At 44.6% G+C, this 21550-nt stretch overlaps 1 protein-coding gene across 11 annotated transcripts in view; it reads left to right on the top strand.

Annotated features, from left to right (window-relative positions):
- LOC139583576 (RAB11-binding protein RELCH homolog) overlaps window positions 1-21550 on the top strand; it is a 37200-nt gene that overhangs the window by 2173 nt on the left and 13477 nt on the right. For 6 of the 11 annotated variants that reach the window (XR_011676576.1, XM_071414809.1, XM_071414808.1 and 3 more), the window contains exons 2-14: window positions 4704-4793; window positions 7779-7850; window positions 7991-8043; window positions 8628-8741; window positions 8849-9031; window positions 9291-9385; window positions 9629-9892; window positions 10050-10125; window positions 10328-10423; window positions 10635-10658; window positions 19438-19550; window positions 19656-19746; window positions 20392-20463. Coding sequence is in view for 10 of the 11 variants with exons in the window: in XM_071414809.1 (XP_071270910.1) it covers window positions 4704-4793; window positions 7779-7850; window positions 7991-8043; window positions 8628-8741; window positions 8849-9031; window positions 9291-9385; window positions 9629-9892; window positions 10050-10125; window positions 10328-10423; window positions 10635-10658; window positions 19438-19550; window positions 19656-19746; window positions 20392-20463 (1343 nt within the window). In the remaining variant the exon portion in view is untranslated. The remainder of the gene's footprint in view (window positions 1-4703; window positions 4794-7778; window positions 7851-7990; window positions 8044-8627; window positions 8742-8848; window positions 9032-9290; window positions 9386-9628; window positions 9893-10049; window positions 10126-10327; window positions 10424-10634; window positions 10659-19437; window positions 19551-19655; window positions 19747-20391; window positions 20464-21550) is intronic. The other 5 variants (XM_071414813.1, XM_071414812.1, XM_071414811.1 and 2 more) reach the window with 4 other exon arrangements.

Genomic DNA, 21550 nt, shown 5'->3' with positions numbered 1-21550 from the left:
CATCATTTAAAACTGACAGGTGTCATGCACCATGTCGGGAGCATATGGGAAATTATAGGAAAAGGTGTTGCATGGTCACTGGGTAAAGAAGCTGTCTCATACAGGTCTAGGCATCATAACGGTCACTTGTTGCTGTTAGCACTCCCATAATATTATGATCTGGCTAGCTTTCTGCTAATTTAACAGACTTGGCAGCTAGCATGCTGCTCTGGTCACCTGCAGCAGGCCTCTCGCTGCACAACTCAACACCATGGCCCACTGAGCTGAAGCCTAAGCATTAGACCTAATTCCAGGAGCTAATACAAGTCTTCAGGTTCTGAAGACTCAGGGGGTGGTTAGGCTATTCATCGAGCTAGAGTAGCTGGACGCCACCACCCATTTACACAATACTTCTCTCGCTCACTCTCTCTTTCTCTCTACCCAGCTCATTGTTTTCTCCTCTGTAGCTAGCTGATTAGCATGTTGCTACAGTCTGCTTGCTCAACTCTCAGCTCAATCAAAGACTAAGGTGTTAGCATTAATTTTAGCTAGCCACTCTGTTCCTTGAAAGACTTAGCTTAGGGCTATCCTACTACCCTGCTCTCTTTGGCACTAGCAGGTACATGCAGTCAAGCACACACTTGCTCACACAGATCAAGAAGAACACACACCCTTAATCCGTTAGAAGAAATCACTCACTTAAACATACAGGCAGTAAGAAGAAAACACACAGACACAGATTTGCTGCAGGGTTTTGAGATGCTGATGAATCACACTGTGGTATGTTTGCCTCTGCTCAACCTGTTTCTGTTCTGGCCTGACTGTCTGAGCTCCTGCTCACCTCTACCTTGTGTGTGTGTGTGTGTGTGTGTGTGCGTGCGTGCGTGCGTGCGTGCGTGCGCATCCACATCTCAGTCTGTAGGCCTACACTATCTGTGTACCTGATAATCCATGCTGTAGAATACATCTATTGTTATATTGCCTCTGTTTTGAGACTTTATTTGAACAGGGAGTCCCATTGAGACCAAAGTCTCTTTTGCAAGGGAGCTCTGCATACACACATTTTACAAAATACAATTTGTGTCACTGTTCTTCACCTCCCTGTCAGTGGGTATAGAGGTGAGGAGTCTCCTGTAGTCAGACAGCTGTTGGGCCAGCCAGGCCTAGAACCATACATGGAGCTTGAGAAGGCCTACACACACACACACACACACACACACACACACACACACACACTCTGCCTTTTGATATGAGTGAACTGCAGAGAGGGAGGGATGGAGGACCGGCGCAGTGTAATCACCTGAACTTGGAACATCCCCTCTGGTTTGGTAAGGAGAGGAGGTGGGGTACGCCTTAGGGAAGAATAGCTCAGCTTTTCAATACCATACAATCCTACTCACTACAGGGTAGTTCAGTCTTACTCTCAAAATGAATGGTCATCTCTCCTTTTGCTTTCGATATGCTATCTGTGTTGAGATGGGAGTGAATGGTAGGCTATATGGTTGGACAGGTATATGAGGTTACTAGAAGGATAGCTAGCCCTGTCACTCACTGAAACAAGAGTTATCACATTCTACAGTCGTGGCCAAAAGTTTTGAGAATGACACAAATATAAATTTTCACAAAGTCTGCTGCCTCAGTTTGTATGATGGCAATTTGCATATACTCCAGAATGTTATGAAGAGTGATCAGATGAATTGCAATTAATTGCAAAGTCTCACTTTGCCATGCAAATGAACTGAATCCCCCCAGATTTCCACAGCATTTCAGGCCTGCCACAAAAGGACCAGCTGACATCATGTCAGTGATTCTCTCGTTAACACAGGTGTGAGTGTTGACGAGGACAAGGCTGGAGATCACCCTGTCATGCTGATTGAGTTCGAATAACAGACTGGAAGCTTCAAAAGGAGGGTGGTGCTTGGAATCATTGTTCTTGCTCTGTCAACCATGATTACCTGCAAGGAAACATGTGCCGTCATCATTGCTTTGCACAAAAAGGGCTTCACAGGCAAGGATATTGCTGCCAGTAAGATTGCACGTAAATCAACTATTTATCGGATCATCAAGAACTTCAAGGAGAGCGGTTCAATTGTTGTGAAGAAGGCTTCAGGGCGCCCAAGAAAGTCCAGCAAGCGCCAGGACCATCTCCTAAAGTTGATTCAGCTGCGGGATCGTGGCACCACCAGGACAGAGCTTGCTCAGGAATGGCAGCAGGCAGGTGTGAGTGCATCTGCACGCACAATGAGGCAAAGACTTTTGGAGGATGGCCTGGTGTCAAGAAGGGCAGCAAAGAAGCCACTTCTCTCCAGGAAAAACATCAGGGACAGACTGATATTCTGCAAAAGGTACAGGGATTGGACTGCTGAGGACTGGGGTAAAGTCATTTTCTCTGATGAATCCCCTTTCCGATTGTTTGAGGCATCCGGAAAAAAGCTTGTCCGGAGAAGACAAGGTGAGCGCTACCATCAGTCCTGTGTCATGCCAACAGTAAAGCATCCTGAGACCATTCATGTGTGGGGTTGCTTCTCTGCCAAGGGAGTGAGCTCACTCACAATTTTGCCTAAGAACACAGCCATGAATAAAGAATGGTACCAACACATCCTCCGAGAGCAACTTCTCCCTACCATCCAGGAACAGTTTGGTGACGAACAATGCCTTTTCTAGCATGATGAAGCACCTTGCCATAAGGCAAAAGTGATAACTAAGTGGCTCGGGGAACAAAACATTGATATTTTGGGTCCATGGCCAGGAAACTCCCCAGACCTTAATTCCATTGAGAACTTGTGGGCAATCCTCAAAAGGCGGGTGGACAAACAAAACCCCACAAATTCTGACAAACTCCAAGCATTGATTATGCAAGAATGGGCTGCCATCAGTCAGGATGTGGCCCGGAAGTTAATTGACAGCATGCCAGGGTGGTTTGCAGAGGTCTTGAAAAAGAAGGGTCAACAATGCAAATATTGACTCTTTGCATCAACTTCATGTAATTGTCAATAAAAGCCTTTGACACTCTTGTAATTGTACTTCAGTATTCCATAGTAACATCTGACAAAAATATCTAAAGACACCGAAGCAGCAAACTTTGACACAAATATAAATTTTCACATTCTCAAAACTTTTGGCCATGACTGTAGATCTAGATCTACATTTGTATTGTTTAGGTATGTTTCTGAAACCATGATGATCTATTGCATAGAAAACTAACCGGTTTGGATGCTGAGTCTACCCCTATGTTCTCTCCTGTTTCCACATATAGTGTTTGGTTTATATTCTGTTATGATTTCTCCCAAGCTGTTTATAGTCAAGGTGATGAGGGGAATACTGTAATAATCACTGGAGGCTCTGTTAATGAATAGGCTGTTTAGCATTGATTCTCGGGCCGATCAATTCTCGGGCCGACTCTTTTCTCTGTATATATCAGTGATGTCGCTCTTGCTGCGGGTGATTCTTTGATCCACCTCTACGCAGACGACACCATTCTGTATACATCTGGCCCTTCTTTGAACACTGTGTTAACAAACTTCCAAACGAGCTTCAACGCCATACAACACTCCTTCCGTGGTCTCCAACTGCTCTTAAATGCTAGTAAAACTAAATGCATGCTCTTCAACCGATCGCTGCCCGCACCCGCCCGCCCGACTAGCATCACTACTCTGGACGGTTCTGACTTAGAATATGTGGACAACTATAAATACCTAGGTGTCTGGCTAGACTGTAAATTCTCCTTCCAGACTCACATTAAGCATCTCCAATCCAAAGTTAAATCTAGAATTGGCTTCCTATTCCGGAACAAAGCCTCCTTCACTCATGCTGCCAAACAACCCTCGTATAACTGACTATCCTACCGATCCTTGACTTCGACGATGTCATTTACAAAATAGCCTCCAACGCTCTACTCAACAAACTGGATGTAGTCTATCACAGTGCCATCCGTTTATTCACCAAAGCCCCATATACTACCCACCACTGCGACCTATATGCCCTCATTGGCTGGTACTCGCTACATATTCTTCGCCAAACCCACTGGCTCCAGGTCATCTATAAGTCTTTGCTTGGTAAAGCTCCGCCTTATCTCAGCTCACTGGTCACCATAGCAACACCCACACGTAGCACGCGCTCCAGCAGGTATATTTCACTGGTCGTCCCCAAAGTCAACACCTCTTTGGCCGCCTTTCCTTCTAGTTCTCTGCTGCCAATGACTGGAACGAATTGTAAAAATCGAAAAGTTGGAGACTTATATCTCCCTCACAAACTTTAAGCGTCAGCTGTCATAACAGCTTACCGATCGCTGCAGCTGTACACAGCCTATCTGTAAATAGCCCATCCAACCAACTACCTACCTCATCCCCATATTTTGTTTTTGTTCTTCTGCTCTTTTGCACACCAGTATTTCTACCTTCGCATCCTCATCTGCACATATATCACTCCAGTGTAAATTGCTAAATTGTAATTACTTCGCCACTATTGGCCTATTTATTGCCTTACCTCCTTACTTCATTTGCACACACTGTGTACAGATTTTTCTATTGTGTTATTGACTGTATGTTTGTTTATTCCATGTGTAACTCTGTGTTGTTTGTGTTGCACTGCTTTGCTTTATCTTGGCCAGGTCGCAGTTGTAATTGAGAACTTGTTCTCAACTGGCCTACCTGGTTAAATAAAGTAAAGTAAAATATAAATTGATTCATTGATTGATTTACCGCTCTCTGTGTCTCTCCCGTCAGACCGAGCGGGCAGCATCAGCACATTGGACTCTCTAGACTTCGCTCGTTACTCTGATGATGGGAACCGGGAGTCGGACGAGAGGGTGGCAGGTAAGACGAGGCGTACCTGTCATGTCCTGACCGGACAGAGGCTGAGAGATGGACGTGCAGAAGAGAATCAGAGAAAAGGAGAGACAGACAACAGACAGAGAAGAGCAGGGGAAGGGAGAGACAGACAACAGACAGAGAAGAGCAGGGGAAGGGAGAGACAGACAACAGACAGAGAAGAGCAGGGGAAGGGAGAGACAGACAACAGACAGAGAAGAGCAGGGGAAGAGAGAGACAGACAACAGACAGAGAAGAGCAGGGGAAGGGAGGGAGAGACAGACAACAGACAGAGAAGAGCAGGGGAAGGGAGAGACAGACAACAGACAGAGAAGAGCAGGGGAAGGGAGGGAGAGACAGACAACAGACAGAGAAGAGCAGGGGAAGGGAGGGAGAGACAGACAACAGACAGAGAAGAGCAGGGGAAGGGAGGGAGAGAGACAACAGACAGAGAAGAGCAGGGGAAGGGAGAGACAGGACCTTTTCTTTATGATGTCATGGTGTAACTACAGCCCTGTATGATGTCACAGTGTAACTACAGCCTTGTATGATGTCATAGTGTAACTACAGCTCTTTGATGTCATAGTAGCATTTATGGCATCATTAGGCCACACCAGCCCTGTATACACGAGCCCTGTTCTCAATTGGCCTACCTGGTTAAATAAACTTCACTGATGATGACATCACTATGGTTCCATTCCAGATTTACCTACCCATTTCATGTTCCTCTTATTAAGCCATCCTGGTTTAAATAAAGCAGCAGATGTAATTGAGACAGTGTTATTTTCCCTCAAAGGACCTGTCAGTGTCACTGGATGTTGTGAAAATTCACACTTTAAAAAAAAGCTTTTCTCACAACACCCACCAGCTAATCTTCGCTGAATCCATTAAAGATCAGAGAGGATGGACTGAATACATAAAAGATCAAAGAGGATGAACTGACTAAGACGACAAATACGTTAAAGATCAGAGAGGATGGACTGAATACATTAAAGATCAGATCAGAGAGGATGACCTGACCTAGACGACGAATACGTTAAAGATCAGAGAGGATGAACTGAATACATTAAAGATCAAAGAGGATGAACTGACCAAGACGACGAATACGTTAAAGATCAGAGAGGATGGACTGAATACATTAAAGATCAGATCAGAGAGCATGACCTGACCTAGACGACGAATACGTTAAAGATCAGAGAGGATGAACTGAATACATTAAAGATCAAAGAGGATGAACTGACCAAGACGACGAATACGTTAAAGATCAGAGAGGATGGACTGAATACATTAAAGATCAGATCAGAGAGGATGACCTGACCTAGACGCCGAATACGTTAAAGATCAGAGAGGATGAACTGACCAAAACGACGAGTAGAGGACCAATGTATCCATCCAGGAGGGGCTATACTACACAGATCTTTCTGTAACGATGTAGGCCTATGATATAGCCCATTCTAGTGTTTGTTCTCCACATTTAGCCAGACAGGATGTGATGACTAGAGACCAGTACTGTGATTAAGATGCAAATGACTATAACTGATATACTGAATGCTGGACACTCTGCTCCACATAGAACCTCATCTCTTTATATGACTGTTAATTGGCCTGTTGTCTTTTCTTTTCTCAATGCCAAAATGCCAAATGTCAATTCCAACCCTTTAGCTTTGTAAGATGAAAGTTCTGGACAATTCTCCAGGAACCATGCAGCAGAGCAAGCCTGTGGTCCCTTCTTCACAACCACAGACCCTCTACTCTTCCACCCTGCCCTCCCTCCATCCTGCCCTCCCTCCATCCTGCCCTCTCTCCATCCCTCCAATTCGGCATCTCCTCCCTAAACCTGCCTCTCCTCCGTCGTCCCAACATGTCGCCCCCAGCTGTCTGACTCTGGGTTTTCAGGCTGTTCTGATCAAACCCCGGCCCAATACTGGACAACCCTCCATCCAGGCTAGCAGCTCGCCTCTTTTTTTCCCCCCTGGTTTTTTCCCCTTCTTTTTGGGGGGGGTTCTTCAGTTTTTTTCTCCATTTTCTTGTCTTTTGTTGCGTCCTGTGTACTCTTGATCTGCATTGGGAAGTATTGTCTGGACCTCGTTAACTAGGACAGAATTGAACAGGCGCTAAGTCAGACTACTGAAGCGGCAGATCTTCAGTGCACAGCCATGCAATATGTCCTCTCTGCTCGCCATTGCTTCTCTTCCTCCTGTGTGGTTTTCTTCAACATGTCTGAAGAGCAACCTGTGGAGTGTTTCCCTGCTCATGAACTTGTTATTTGATTGAATCTCACTACTGTAGTCCTTGATAGACTTCATACAGGAGGTTTTAGAGCCCTCTCAATGTAGCATAATGTAATTACAATCCATATGTTAGTTTTTCTCCTGTATGTAAGTAGCGGCTATAGTATCCATCCTATGCTTAGGCCTAATAGTATACTGTAATAACATTTGACCAACCACAAATCAAAAAGCTCCACTTCAAATTTGAGCAGAGTCCAATATTTTGCATAGCCTGGAACTCACTTTTTTATCTATTGATTGTACAATCCCTGGTCAGACAGCTATTAGCATATTATTTAGGCTGCATCCCATTAGTGGTTTCAGCTCTCTCTCGCTCCTGTCTATACTGATCTTAAACAACTGGATAGGTGGAAGCAGATTCACATAAAGTGTCCTCCACATTGCTTCTACCTATCCTGGGTTTTCAGATCGGTGCAGAAGAAGCGAAGGAGATGAGGAGAGGTAGCCGCTTGACACTCTTTCGATGCACCCTTAGACACGTAAACCCTTAGACACTATTCCTTAGTCAGCTATCCCAGGATCCTCTGCTGCATGCGTTCATTAGACCCCATAGTTTGCATGTCTCCTGTTTTCAAATCAATCTCCTTTTTGTTTCTTTTTGTTTCATTTTTCATGGCCATATTTTTGTTTGTTTGTTTGTTCCCTCTCCTTGGTTGGATGCACTTCCTTCCTGTGTGTTGTGATGTCACTTCCTGTCCAGTGCTGGAGTTTGAGCTACGGAAAGCCAAGGAGACCATTCAGGCTCTACGCACCAACTTGACTCAGGCAGCAGGTGGCGTACTTAACACTTCTACTCCTCCATTTCATCCCTCTATCATCTCTCTCTTTCTAAGGAGATTCTCTCTAGCTCCTCCCCTGTTTTACTGAATGGTGGAAGGGTTCATCTGTTCTGTTGCTTTATTGTCTTTCTAGAAAGCGACACTCAAGAGAGAAACAAGAACTACAGCTCACATCCTGAGACTCAGGTAGGCCAGACACTGCTAGTAACTGTATACAGTTCACATCCTGAGACTCAGGTAGGCCAGACACTCTGCTAGTAACTGTATACAGTTCACATCCTGAGACTTAGGTAGGCCAGACACTCTGCTAGTAACTGTATACAGTTCACATCCTGAGACTCAGTTAGGCCAGACACTCTGCTAGTAACTGTATACAGTTCACATCCTGAGACTCAGGTAGGCCAGACACTCTGCTAGTAACTGTATACAGTTCACATCCTGAGACTCAGGTAGGCCAGACACTCTGCTAGTAACTGTATACAGTTCACATCCTGAGACTTAGGTAGGCCAGACACTCTGCTAGTAACTGTATACAGTTCACATCCTGAGACTCAGGTAGGCCAGACACTCTGCTAGTAACTGTATACAGTTCACATCCTGAGACTCAGGTAGGCCAGACACTCTGCTAGTAACTGTATACAGTTCACATCCTGAGACTTTTGGAGTACCACTGCAGCAAATACACAATGTTTCTTAAAAAATACAGTTTGTTGAGAAACTTCACTTTTCGAGTTGATTCATGGTTTATTTCCCTCTGTCCTCTTCCTCAGGAACCTATCCGCCCACTAGAGAAGCGAGCCTTAAATTTCCTTGTGAATGAATATTTATTAAAGAATGAATACAAACTGTCGGCCATCACATTCTCTGATGAAAATGATGACCAGGTAATGTTTGTTTCTTTGAGTTGTTGGCCTGAACAGGGTGCATTTAGTGCGGCACAAAATGCCATATAGTGAACATAATCATGATCCCATCTTTTTCGTTTGTTCAGGACTTTGAGTTGTGGGACGACGTGGGCCTGAACATTCCAAAGCCTCCTGACCTATTACAGATCTACAGGAACTGTGGCTCCGCCCTTCCGTCGCCGCGGAATACCGTGGACGTAGCCGTGGGAGTGGAGTCAGGCGAGCTCACTGGGAACTACATTACCCAGAAATCTGATCTCTTACAGCAGGTGAGAGAGAGGGAGGAAAATTCTGGGTGTGATCATGTGTGTTCTGCAGCCACTCATAATGTTTACATACCCGTGTGATTTTGGGTACAGAGCTTATTGATTTAGTCTACACACCTTTTCTCCTTTGGCAATGTATACTAAAATCCATTCCTGTCTATCTCTGTGTCTTTGGCTTCTCTCTGTCTCCTCTCTCTTTCCTCTCCTCTCTCTATCTCTGTCTCTCTGTGGCTTCTCTCTGTCTGTTTTCTCTCTCCTTCAGCAGCAGACGGAGGTAGTTGAGGAGTTGGAGTATCAGATTAGTCTACTGAACGAGGAGAAACAGAGTCTGGCCGACTATATCAAGAAACTACAGAGGTGTGTGTGCGTGTGCTTGTGCGCATGTGTTGGGACAGGATGGGGTAATGGCTCTACACTACACTATGTGGTCACAGGTGGATGCTAATTGAAAATGTTACTGCCACACCATGTGACCTTTACCCTTTGAACTGGCATTTCATCAGTCAGCTCTCTGTCCACCCATGGCCTATTCAGTTGGCTGCAATCCTTCAGAACTTTACAGCTATTTGAAATTATTTGTTTCTGTCCTCTCTTCTCCAGTGAGATCCAAAGCCTGAGAAGGACAGTGTCCCCCACTCCTCATGACCAGGGCTTACAGCCCAACCCCCCCTTCTCCTCCACCCCTCCCCAGCCCCCTCTGGACAACGGTCAGTACCTGGATATCAGGGGCGCCTCAGAACCTGATAACCCCCCCACTGAGAGCAACCCCCCCACTCAGACCATCAGTAACCCTACACACATCTCTTCACAACCCCATGCCAAGCTAAAGAGCAGAGGGACGGTGGTGTTTGACCAGCCCAACAGGTGAGTTTGAAAATAAAGTCTAGTTACTCAGAATGACCTGTAGATGGAGCCAGTGGTCCGTAATAAACAGTCTGATTGTCCATCTATCTTGACTGGAATGAGCATCTTGATTCCTGTTCACTCTCACTCTCGTCTTTTTGTCTTTTCTCGTCCACAGGAAGTTGTCCCCGGCATTCCAGCAGGCCCTGCTGTCCTTCTGTAAGATGTCAGCTGACAGTCGTCTGGGTGCAGAGGTCAGAGGTCACCCCTAATCACGGTCACATGACCATAGTGTCAGCTATCTTAAGAGTATAGTATACTACTACTGAAACCATTTTAATACGCAATCCTCAGAAAAGTGACATATCAAAAAATATAATCAGCATTTTTTTTCTAATTTCTGTCTTGGTATTTCTCTCTCACTCACTCTTTCTCCCCCTCTTTCTCTCTCGCTAGGTGTCGAGGATAGCAGACAATGAGGAGAGTGTGATGCTGATGTTGGGTCGCTGTCTCCCTCACATCGTCCCCAATGTCCTCCTGGCCAAACGAGAGGTACCTCCCTCCTCTCCTCCCCCCTCCTCACCTCTCCCCCATCCTCCCATCAACACGGTCTTCTTTCTGTCTTCAGTTTGGTATTCAGCGTCTGACTCCACTGTTTTTTCACCGATGCTCATCTCTCATCTCTCCTCCCTTTCCTTCACTTTTTTTGTACTTTCACTCTCTCACTCACTCTCTCGCTCTGTGCATGCCTCTCTGCTCCTAGAGAATGGTTGCACACCTGTGCCAGGTGAGTTGGATGCCCCCACATCTGCATGACCTCACCTGACCTCACACACAGTATAACACAGGCCCATGCCACGGGCTATAACCACCCAGTCTCTCATCTGATTGGCTAGTTATTCGTACTCGAGCAGGACAAAGTCATGGTAGAATTTGGATCATTTATGAAAACGCTTAGATTAGGGGTATGGTTTGTTTTAGTCATTAAGATTGCATATGTGGTTGTGGCCTGTATAGTGGACTGTGTTTTACCTCTCTCACCCTGTGTGTTCTCACCTTGCTCCTTTCTGAGTGGTTCCCAATAGCACGCAGTCTTCTCATTGATTGATTCTTTAATCTCTGATTGGCTGAAACGGTTGCCAACCAGAGCTGATTGAACAACTATGTGCATTTTGTATAATTTCACGTAACATTTCTAAGCTAATTTAAGTGCATTGTGTGACAAAGACATGCAGTGTAACTGACTAACCGATTAACAAAAAAACAAAAAAATACTTATCTGGCGTTGCTGTAAAGTAAGTCATCACCCTTAATGGTAAATGCTGATGGTTTCTTTCCATGCGTTAGTCTACAGCATGTTTAAAGAGCTAGTGTGGTGAGCTAGGTTTGGAATTGTGTTTGTGTTTGACAGTGTGTGGTCTGTGTGAGGGAGTGGTGGGGAGAGTCAGGTGGGCTCCCCACACTGTATGTGATTTGCGTATCACAGCTGTGGTTTTAATGATCTACTGACTGTTATGAAGAATTTGGATTCCTGCCCAAAACTAGGGAAAACAAAGTGAGGGAGAAAAAAAGAGAGATTGTCTTATTCTGCCTCCGGGCGGAAATGTACTTTGTTCTGAGTCTGTTAGACAGACAGAATCAACACACACCTTTGTGCTCCTACTATTTGTAGGTCACCTACTGCCAGCTCAAAGACACACCTTAAGTGCTTAACTCTACACACTATGGACACGCAACTAGGAACAATAGACGTTTGACTTTGATGACTGCCTGAATAAGTGAACAGTAAAAACATGCCTGCCACCTGTCGCCTTCACTATCAATGATCATAAATCATTATGGTCTTATGGCAGACAGACCAAGCCTACTCTAAGATACGGTACCTGTATGGGCTTCTTGAGAACCAGGACCATAAAGAGAGAGTCAACAATCCCACTTCCCTTTTTGCTCTGTTTGAGGTTTAATGACTACCCGGTTGACCTGGCAGAGTCAATTATACCGTGACATTCAGGGGTCTCTATTTTTATGGCCATAATAGTAAAAACATGTTGTTTAACGGTAGAAATGTTTTACTGGTCCTTTTAATGTGGCATGAACAACCAGTCATGATCTTATTGTCAAACACATCACTTCAGGTAGTAGGCTACCTGCGTACGTTCGTCCACTCCAAATGGTTTCCGGCATCCAAACAGAGCACTGTGTCCCCGCCATTTCATGAATGGAAAGAGACATGTTATACAAAGCACCAAATAGTGTAATGACATTTGGCAATTGTCATTAAGCCTACAGTCTTGTAGCCTGAATTACAACATGTTACCATGGTGTCACTGCCATAGTTGCTAGTTGGCCTGAGTAGGCTTAATCATGTTACCATGGTGTCACTCTGCTGTAGGTCCAAGTTGGCCACCCCTAGTCTAAACGTGTTACTATGGTGTCATTCTGCTATAGGTCCTAGTTGGCCACCTCTGGTCTAAACATGTTACTATGTTGTCACACTGCAATAGATCCTAGTTGGCCATCTCTGGTCTAAACATGTTACCATGTTGTCACACTGCAATAGATCCTAGTTGGCCATCTCTGGTCTAAACATGTTACCATGTTGTCACCCTGCAATAGGTCCTAGTTGGCCATCTCTGGTCTAAACATGTTACCATGTTGTCACACTGCAATAGATCCTAGTTGGCCATCTCTGGTCTAAACATGTTACCATGTTGTCACCCTGCAATAGATCCTAGTTGGCCATCTCTGGTCTAAACATGTTACCATGTTGTCACACTGCAATAGATCCTAGTTGGCCATCTCTGGTCTAAACACGGTGGTGCCATGTTGTCACACTGCAATAGGTCCTAGTTGGCCATCTCTGGTCTGAACACGGTGGTGCCATGTTGTCACACTGCAATAGATCCTAGTTGGCCATCTCTGGTCTAAACATGTTACCATGTTGTCACACTGCAATAGATCCTAGTTGGCCATCTCTGGTCTAAACCTGTTACTATGGTGTCACACTGCAATAGGTCCTAGTTGGCCATCTCTGGTCTAAACCTGTTACTATGGTGTCACACTGCAATAGGTCCTAGTTGGCCATCCTGGCTGAGTGTCACATAGATCCTAGTTGGCCATCTCTGGTCTAGACATGTTACCATGTTGTCACACTGCAATAGATCCTAGTTGGCCATCTCTGGTCTAAACATGTTACCATGTTGTCACCCTGCAATAGATCCTAGTTGGCCATCTCTGGTCTAAACATGTTACCATGTTGTCACCCTGCAATAGATCCTAGTTGGCCACCTCTGGTCTAAACATGTTACCATGTTGTCACCCTGCAATAGATCCTAGTTGGCCATCTCTGGTCTAAACATGTTACCATGTTGTCACCCTGCAATAGGTCCTAGTTGGCCATCTCTGGTCTAAACATGTTACCATGTTGTCACCCTGCAATAGATCCTAGTTGGCCATCTCTGGTCTAAACACGGTGGTACCATGTTGTCACACTGCAATAGATCCTAGTTGGCCATCTCTGGTCTGAACATGTTACCATGTTGTCACACTGCAATAGGTCCTAGTTGGCCATCTCTGGTCTGAACACGGTGGTGCCATGTTGTCACACTGCAATAGATCCTAGTTGGCCATCTCTGGTCTGAACACGGTGGTGCCATGTTGTCACACTGCAATAGATCCTAGTTGGCCATCTCTGGTCTGAACATGTTACCATGTTGTCACACTGCAATAGATCCTAGTTGGCCACCTCTGGTCTAAACACGGTGGTGCCATGTTGTCACACTGCAATAGATCCTAGTTGGCCATCTCTGGTCTGAACATGTTACCATGTTGTCACACTGCAATAGATCCTAGTTGGCCATCTCTGGTCTGAACACGGTGGTGCCATGTTGTCACACTGCAATAGATCCTAGTTGGCCATCTCTGGTCTAAACATGTTACCATGTTGTCACACTGCAATAGATCCTAGTTGGCCATCTCTGGTCTAAACATGTTACCATGTTGTCACACTGCAATAGATCCTAGTTGGCCATCTCTGGTCTGAACATGTTACCATGTTGTCACACTGCAATAGATCCTAGTTGGCCATCTCTGGTCTGAACATGTTACCATGTTGTCACCCTGCAATAGATCCTAGTTGGCCATCTCTGGTCTAAACATGTTACCATGTTGTCACCCTGCAATAGATCCTAGTTGGCCATCTCTGGTCTAAACATGTTACCATGTTGTCACACTGCAATAGATCCTAGTTGGCCACCTCTGGTCTAAACATGTTACCATGTTGTCACCCTGCAATAGATCCTAGTTGGCCATCTCTGGTCTAAACATGTTACCATGTTGTCACCCTGCAATAGATCCTAGTTGGCCATCTCTGCTCTAAACATGTTACCATGTTGTCACCCTGCAATAGATCCTAGTTGGCCACCTCTGGTCTAAACACGGTGGTGCCATGTTGTCACACTGCAATAGATCCTAGTTGGCCATCTCTGGTCTGAACATGTTACCATGTTGTCACACTGCAATAGGTCCTAGTTGGCCATCTCTGGTCTGAACACGGTGGTGCCATGTTGTCACACTGCAATAGATCCTAGTTGGCCATCTCTGGTCTGAACACGGTGGTGCCATGTTGTCACACTGCAATAGATCCTAGTTGGCCATCTCTGGTCTGAACATGTTACCATGTTGTCACACTGCAATAGATCCTAGTTGGCCACCTCTGGTCTAAACACGGTGGTACCATGTTGTCACACTGCAATAGATCCTAGTTGGCCATCTCTGGTCTGAACATGTTACCATGTTGTCACACTGCAATAGATCCTAGTTGGCCATCTCTGGTCTGAACATGTTACCATGTTGTCACACTGCAATAGATCCTAGTTGGCCATCTCTGGTCTGAACACGGTGGTGCCATGTTGTCACACTGCAATAGATCCTAGTTGGCCATCTCTGGTCTAAACACGGTGGTGCCATGTTGTCACACTGCAATAGATCCTAGTTGGCCATCTCTGGTCTAAACACGGTGGTGCCATGTTGTCACACTGCAATAGATCCTAGTTGGCCATCTCTGGTCTAAACACGGTGGTGCCATGTTGTCACACTGCAATAGATCCTAGTTGGCCATCTCTGGTCTAAACACGGTGGTGCCATGTTGTCACACTGCAATAGATCCTAGTTGGCCATCTCTGGTCTAAACACGGTGGTGCCATGTTGTCACACTGCAATAGATCCTAGTTGGCCATCTCTGGTCTAAACACGGTGGTGCCATGTTGTCACACTGCAATAGATCCTAGTTGGCCATCTCTGGTCTAAACACGGTGGTGCCATGTTGTCACACTGCAATAGATCCTAGTTGGCCACCTCTGGTCTAAACATGTTACTATGTTGTCACACTGCAATAGATCCTAGTTGGCCATCTCTGGTCTGAACATGTTACCATGTTGTCACACTGCAATAGATCCTAGTTGGCCATCTCTGGTCTAAACACGGTGGTACCATGTTTTCACATTGCAATATATCCTAGTTGGCCATCTCTGGTCTAAACATGTTACCATGTTGTCACACTGCAATAGATCCTAGTTGGCCATCTCTGGTCTAAACATGTTACCATGTTGTCACACTGCAATATATCCTAGTTGGCCACCTCTGGTCTAAACATGTTACCATGTTGTCACACTGCAATAGATCCTAGTTGGCCATCTCTGGTCTAAACATGTTACCATGTTGTCACACTGCAATAGATCCTAGTTGGCCATCTCTGGTCTAAACACGGTGGTGCCATGTTGTCACACTGCAATAGATCCTAGTTGGCCATCTCTGGTCTAAACACGGTGGTGCCATGTTGTCACACTGCAATAGATCCTAGTTGGCCATCTCTGGTCTAAACACGGTGGTGCCATGTTGTCACACTGCAATAGATCCTAGTTGGCCATCTCTGGTCTAAACACGGTGGTGCCATGTTGTCACACTGCAATAGATCCTAGTTGGCCACCTCTGGTCTAAACATGTTACTATGTTGTCACACTGCAATAGATCCTAGTTGGCCATCTCTGGTCTGAACATGTTACCATGTTGTCACACTGCAATAGATCCTAGTTGGCCATCTCTGGTCTAAACACGGTGGTACCATGTTTTCACATTGCAATATATCCTAGTTGGCCATCTCTGGTCTAAACATGTTACCATGTTGTCACACTGCAATAGATCCTAGTTGGCCATCTCTGGTCTAAACATGTTACCATGTTGTCACACTGCAATATATCCTAGTTGGCCACCTCTGGTCTAAACATGTTACCATGTTGTCACACTGCAATAGATCCTAGTTGGCCATCTCTGGTCTAAACATGTTACCATGTTGTCACACTGCAATAGATCCTAGTTGGCCATCTCTGGTCTAAACACGGTGGTACCATGTTGTCACACTGCAATAGGTCCTAGTTGGCCATCTCTGGTCTAAACACGGTGGTGCCATGTTGTCACACTACAATAGATCCTAGTTGGCCATCTCTGGTCTGAGCATGTTACCATGTTGTCATCTCTGCAATAGATCCTAGTTGGTCTATACATGGTGGTCTATACATGGTGGTACCATGGCGTTTCCCTGGCCGCTCTACCTACCCACATGTTGACCCAGCGTTGGCCAGATGTTTTCCTTGGAACAGATTTAAGTGTCGCTTGGTTCTGGAATAGAACAGGGTCAGATAGGGTTCACTGAAGAAAAAGTCTTAGAAGTATACACTTTCTTTTTTCTCAGAAGTAAATATCTGAAACAAAATAACACATTTTGATGGTAACAGCTTGTTGACCTTTACTTTTTAATGTCCCATTCCTTCTTTTAATGCTTGTGCCATTTTAAAAAGAAACATACATTTTGGGGGAATTGTTTACTTAACACTGCCCAAGCAGCTGTTATTTAGCTTTTAAAAATATTTTCTCTAACAGTTGGTGAAAGCATAATCAGGATGGTTGTTCTCAGTGCCATATACAGTTGAAGTCAGAAGTTTAAATACACTTATGTTGGAGTCATTAAAACTCGTTTTTCAACCACTCCGCAAATTTCTTGTTAACAAACTATAGTTTGGCAAGTCGGTTAGTACATCTACTTTGTGCATGACACAAGTAATTTTTCCAACAATTGTTTACAGACAGATTATTTCACTTATAATTCACTGTACCACAATTCCAGTGGGTCAGAAGTTTACATATACTAAGTTGACTGTGCCTTTAAACAGCTTGGAAAATTACAGGAAATTATGTCATGGCTTTAGAAGCTTCTGATAGGTTAATTGACATCATTTGAGTCAGTTGGAGGTGTACCTGTGGATGTATTTCAAGGCATACCTTCAAACTCAGTGCCTCTTTGCTTGACTTCATGGGAAAATCAAAAGAAATCAGCCAAGACCAAAATTGTAGACCTCCACAAGTCTGATTCATCCTTGGGAGCAATTTCCAAACGACTGAAGGTACCACGTTCATATGTACAAACAATAGTACGCAAGTATAAACACCATGGGACCACGCAGCCGTCATACCACTCAGGAAGGAAACGCGTTCTGTCTCCTAGAGATTAACTTACTTTGGTGCGAAAAGTGCAAATCAATCCCAGAACAACAGCAAAGGACCTTGTGAAGATGCTGGAGGAAACCGGTACAAAAGTATCCATATCCACAGTAAAACGAGTCCTATATCAACATAACCTGAAAGGCCGCTCAGCAAGGAAGAAGCCACTGCTCCAAAACCACCATAAAAAGACAGATTACGGTTTGCAACTGCACATGGGGACAAATATCGTACTTCTTGGAGAAATGTCCTCTGGTCTGATGAAACAAAAATAGAACTGTTTGGCCATAATGACCATCGTTATGTTTGGAGGAAAAAGGAGGAGGCTTGCAAGCTGAAGAACACCATCCCAACTGTGAAGCATGTGGGTCTCAGCATCATGTTGGGGGGGGGGGGGGGGGGTGCTTTGCTGCAGGAGGGACTGGTGCACTTCACAACATAGATGGGGTGAGGTAGGAAAATTATGTGGATATATTGAAGCAACATCTCAAGACATCAGTCAGGAAGTTCTTGCTTGGTCGCAAATGGGTCTTCCAAATGGTCAATGACCCCAAGCATACTTCCAAAGTTGTGGCAAAATGCCTTAAGGACAACAAAGTCAAGGTATTGGAGTGGCCATCACAACGCCCTGACCTCAATCCTATAGAACATTTGTGGCAGAACTGAAAAAGCGTGTACGAGCAAGGAGGCCTACACACCTGACTCAATTACACCAGCTCTGTCAGGAGGAATGGGCCAAAATTCACCCAACTTATTGTGGGATGCTTGTGGAAGGCTATCTGAAACGTTTGACCCAAGTTCAACAATTTAAAGGCAATGCTACCAAATACTAATTGAGTTAATGTAAACTTCTGGCCCACTGGGAATGTGATGAAAGAAATAAAAGCTGAAATAAATCATTCTCTCTACTATTATTCTGACATTTCACTTTCTTAAAATAAAGTGGTGATCCTAACTGACCTAAGACAGGGAACTTTAACTAGGATTAAATGTCAGGAATTGTGAAAAACTGAGTTTTAAATGTATTTGTCTAAGGCAGGGGTGTCAAACTCATTCCACGGAGGGCCTAGTGTCTGCAGGTTTTTGGTTTTTCCTTTCAATAAAGCCCTAGACAACCAGGTGTGGGGAGTTCCTAACTAATTAGTGATGTTAATTCATCAATCAAGTACAAGGGAGGAGCGAAAACCCGCAGACACTCGGCCCCCCGTGGAATGAGTTTGACACCTGTGGTCTAAGGTGTATGTAAACTTCCGACTTCAACTGTATGTCTCTGGTGGTTGTGTTGTATGTGAAGCACGTAATATATTTTATTTGAATGAATGACAGGTGTCCATCTACAGACATCCAGAGTCATTTCAGGTCTCCCCCTCCCAAGCCTCTCTTTGGTTGGCCTTGGTTGTTCTGCCAACATTCAACGTTGGGTTTGTTTCGTATGCCAACATTCAGCAGGAAAATATGAAACCTTCCTGGAAAACCCTGCTGGTTAAAAATAAAATACATATTTTTAACTGTGTTTTTTAACAGTGTGTCCTCTCTAATTTGGTTGTGTTTGAGGCAGAAATGTTGAGCTAACCACAGTTTGGCCATGAGGCAGTATGAAGGGCTGTCTGTCTGCCCCACCTCGTCCGGGGACTAAGCTTTAGTTTGCTCTCTCTCCAGGCTGACTGTCGCATGCACTTCATATGAACTTTACTGTTCATAAAGGAACTTGATGCAGACCCAGGGGTACCAGTCATTCAGATTAGAAAACCATGAGACATTGTCATCATGATACATAGATGTACATAACAGCACATTGTTTTATTTGACCCTCTTTCTGTTTCTGTTGGTGGTGTTGTTGTCATTGAACTCCCTCTCTCCTACCCATTACCCCCCCACACACACACACACAAACATCACACACACCCCTGCCTGCAAACCCTTTCTTTGCTGTGTGAATACTCAGAGCCACAAACCCAAGCTGATATCTCTCTTTTCATATCTCTCTCTCTCTCATTCTTATATCTCTCTAGGAGTTGATTCCTCTCATCCTGTGTACGGCGTGTCTCCACCCGGAGCCTAAAGAGAGAGACCAGCTCCTCCACATCCTCTTCAACCTCATCAAGAGACCTGACGACGAACAGAGGTGTGCGTGCTCTCATACCTAGCTGTTCTCTCTGTGTGTTTATAGGCTGATGATCAAGGAGGATCTTGACAGTGTGTTTATATTGACTCCTGGTTGTGTTTGTAGGCAGATGATCCTAACAGGTTGTGTGGCGTTTGCCAGACATGTTGGTCCTACCAGAGTTGAGGCTGAACTCTTACCACAATGCTGGGAACAGGTAGCTACTCCTCTGTCCTTTCTCTCTCCTTCTCTGGCCTTTCTCTCTCCTTCTCTGTCCTTTCTCTGTCCTTTCTCTCTCTCACTCTGTCCTTTCTCTCTCACACTCTGTCCTTTCTCTCTCTCACTCTGTCCTTTCTCTCTCACTCTCTGTCCTTTCTCTCTCCTTCTCTGTCCTTTCTCTCTCCTTCTCTGTTCTTTCTCTCTCGCTCTCTGTCCTTTCTCTCTCGCTCTCTGTCCTTTCTCTCTCGCTCTCTGTCCTTTCTCTCTCGCTCTCTGTCCTTTCTCTCTCGCTCTCTGTCCTTTCTCTCTTGCTCTCTGTCCTTTCTCTCTCGCTCTCTGTCCTTCTCTGTCCTTTCTCTCTCTCTCTGTCCTTTCTCTCTCTTTTTTTTTTTTTTTTTTACTTGTGTAAAGGGTTGATACATAAACAAATATCTGTTACTATGGATATGACCAATATATTGAGCCACAGGTCCAATAACATTCCAATAAAGACAAACCACGAGGAATGCTTAAGATCAGCACTTTCTAATCTACAGGGTCATGTCTGTCCCAGAATCTCATGTTGTGTCTCTTTCTGTCTCCCCCACCCCATCCCCCTCTCTCTCTCCTTTCCCTCTCTCTCTCTTCTTCTATCTCTCTCCAGATCAACCATAAGTATCCAGAGAGGAGGTTGTTGGTAGCAGAAGCCTGTGGAGCCTTAGCACCTTACCTGCCTGTAAGACACACACACGCTAGTGATGCATGAGTTGACTCAACCCGCAGTCCCCGCAGTTATATCCACGGTGCTGGCGGGTTTAGGGTCATTTAAATATTGTGTGGATGAAGGGCGGGTGGGTGGCTGGGAGGTTGAATAAAGAGAGTTGAAAATAAAGAGATGGGAGTGCCAGAAAAGTCATGTTTAGGAAAGATTTGGTGAAGTGGCAAAAGAGGACTGCAGTGCCGGCTGTGTTGTGTGTGATGATTTTGAGGCGCTATACAAATTCGACATTCACATGTTGGGGACTTCAAATAGGCCTATGGCACGTCAAGGGAACTGTAGCCTACACTTCAGATGGGTTAAATGGACACTGAAATCTGGACACTGACTGTAGGTCTATAACCTCTCACATAGCGTTAATATTAACTCCTGCAGAATTAAGCATTTCTTGCAGTAAAATGATACACTAAATGTTGGCTAAATTGTGACTCGAGAACAGGAGTGGAGAAAATGATTTCTTTCTTTCAGCATCTTGAGAGAATGTGAATTTGCAGTTAGATACTGTTAAGATGCTATCTTTATCAGCATCATAAAAGCTGATAGCATTTCAAGCACATAAAATATGCATCCAAGCTGAACTGAGATCTTATCAGAAACACAGTGGGTCGTTTTCACAGCTTTCTATTTCCTTACAACCGGTGAAACAGATGTCATTTGTTTTTCAAGGGTTTACTTAGTCTTCTCGGGCAACATGTAATGACAGAATAGAAGCTGCATGTATCTAATTATTGACAAGCCTACCTATTTTGTCAGGCGGTGATTGTCAAGCAAATACCTGCATAGCTCTCTCAGATATCTAAATTCTTCTCTGCGAGAAAGACATTTTTAAACTATTAGGCTATTTCTTCACATCTATAAGCGCACTAATGCTTTATTATAAAGGAGCATTTTTATGGTGAAAATAATCTTCCCCAAACTTGAAAGTCACTATGTATGCCAGTTAGGCATAATAGTGAAGACATCAAAACTACGAAATATCACATATGAAATCATGTAGTAACCAAAAAAGTGTTAAACAAATCAAAATATATTTTAGATTCTTCAA

The sequence above is a fragment of the Salvelinus alpinus genome, chromosome 8 (assembly GCF_045679555.1).
Source record: "Salvelinus alpinus chromosome 8, SLU_Salpinus.1, whole genome shotgun sequence".
Taxonomy (NCBI): Eukaryota; Metazoa; Chordata; class Actinopteri; order Salmoniformes; family Salmonidae; genus Salvelinus; species Salvelinus alpinus.
Note: the sequence above shows the minus strand (reverse complement) of the source record. Positions and strands in the feature narration are given on the sequence as shown.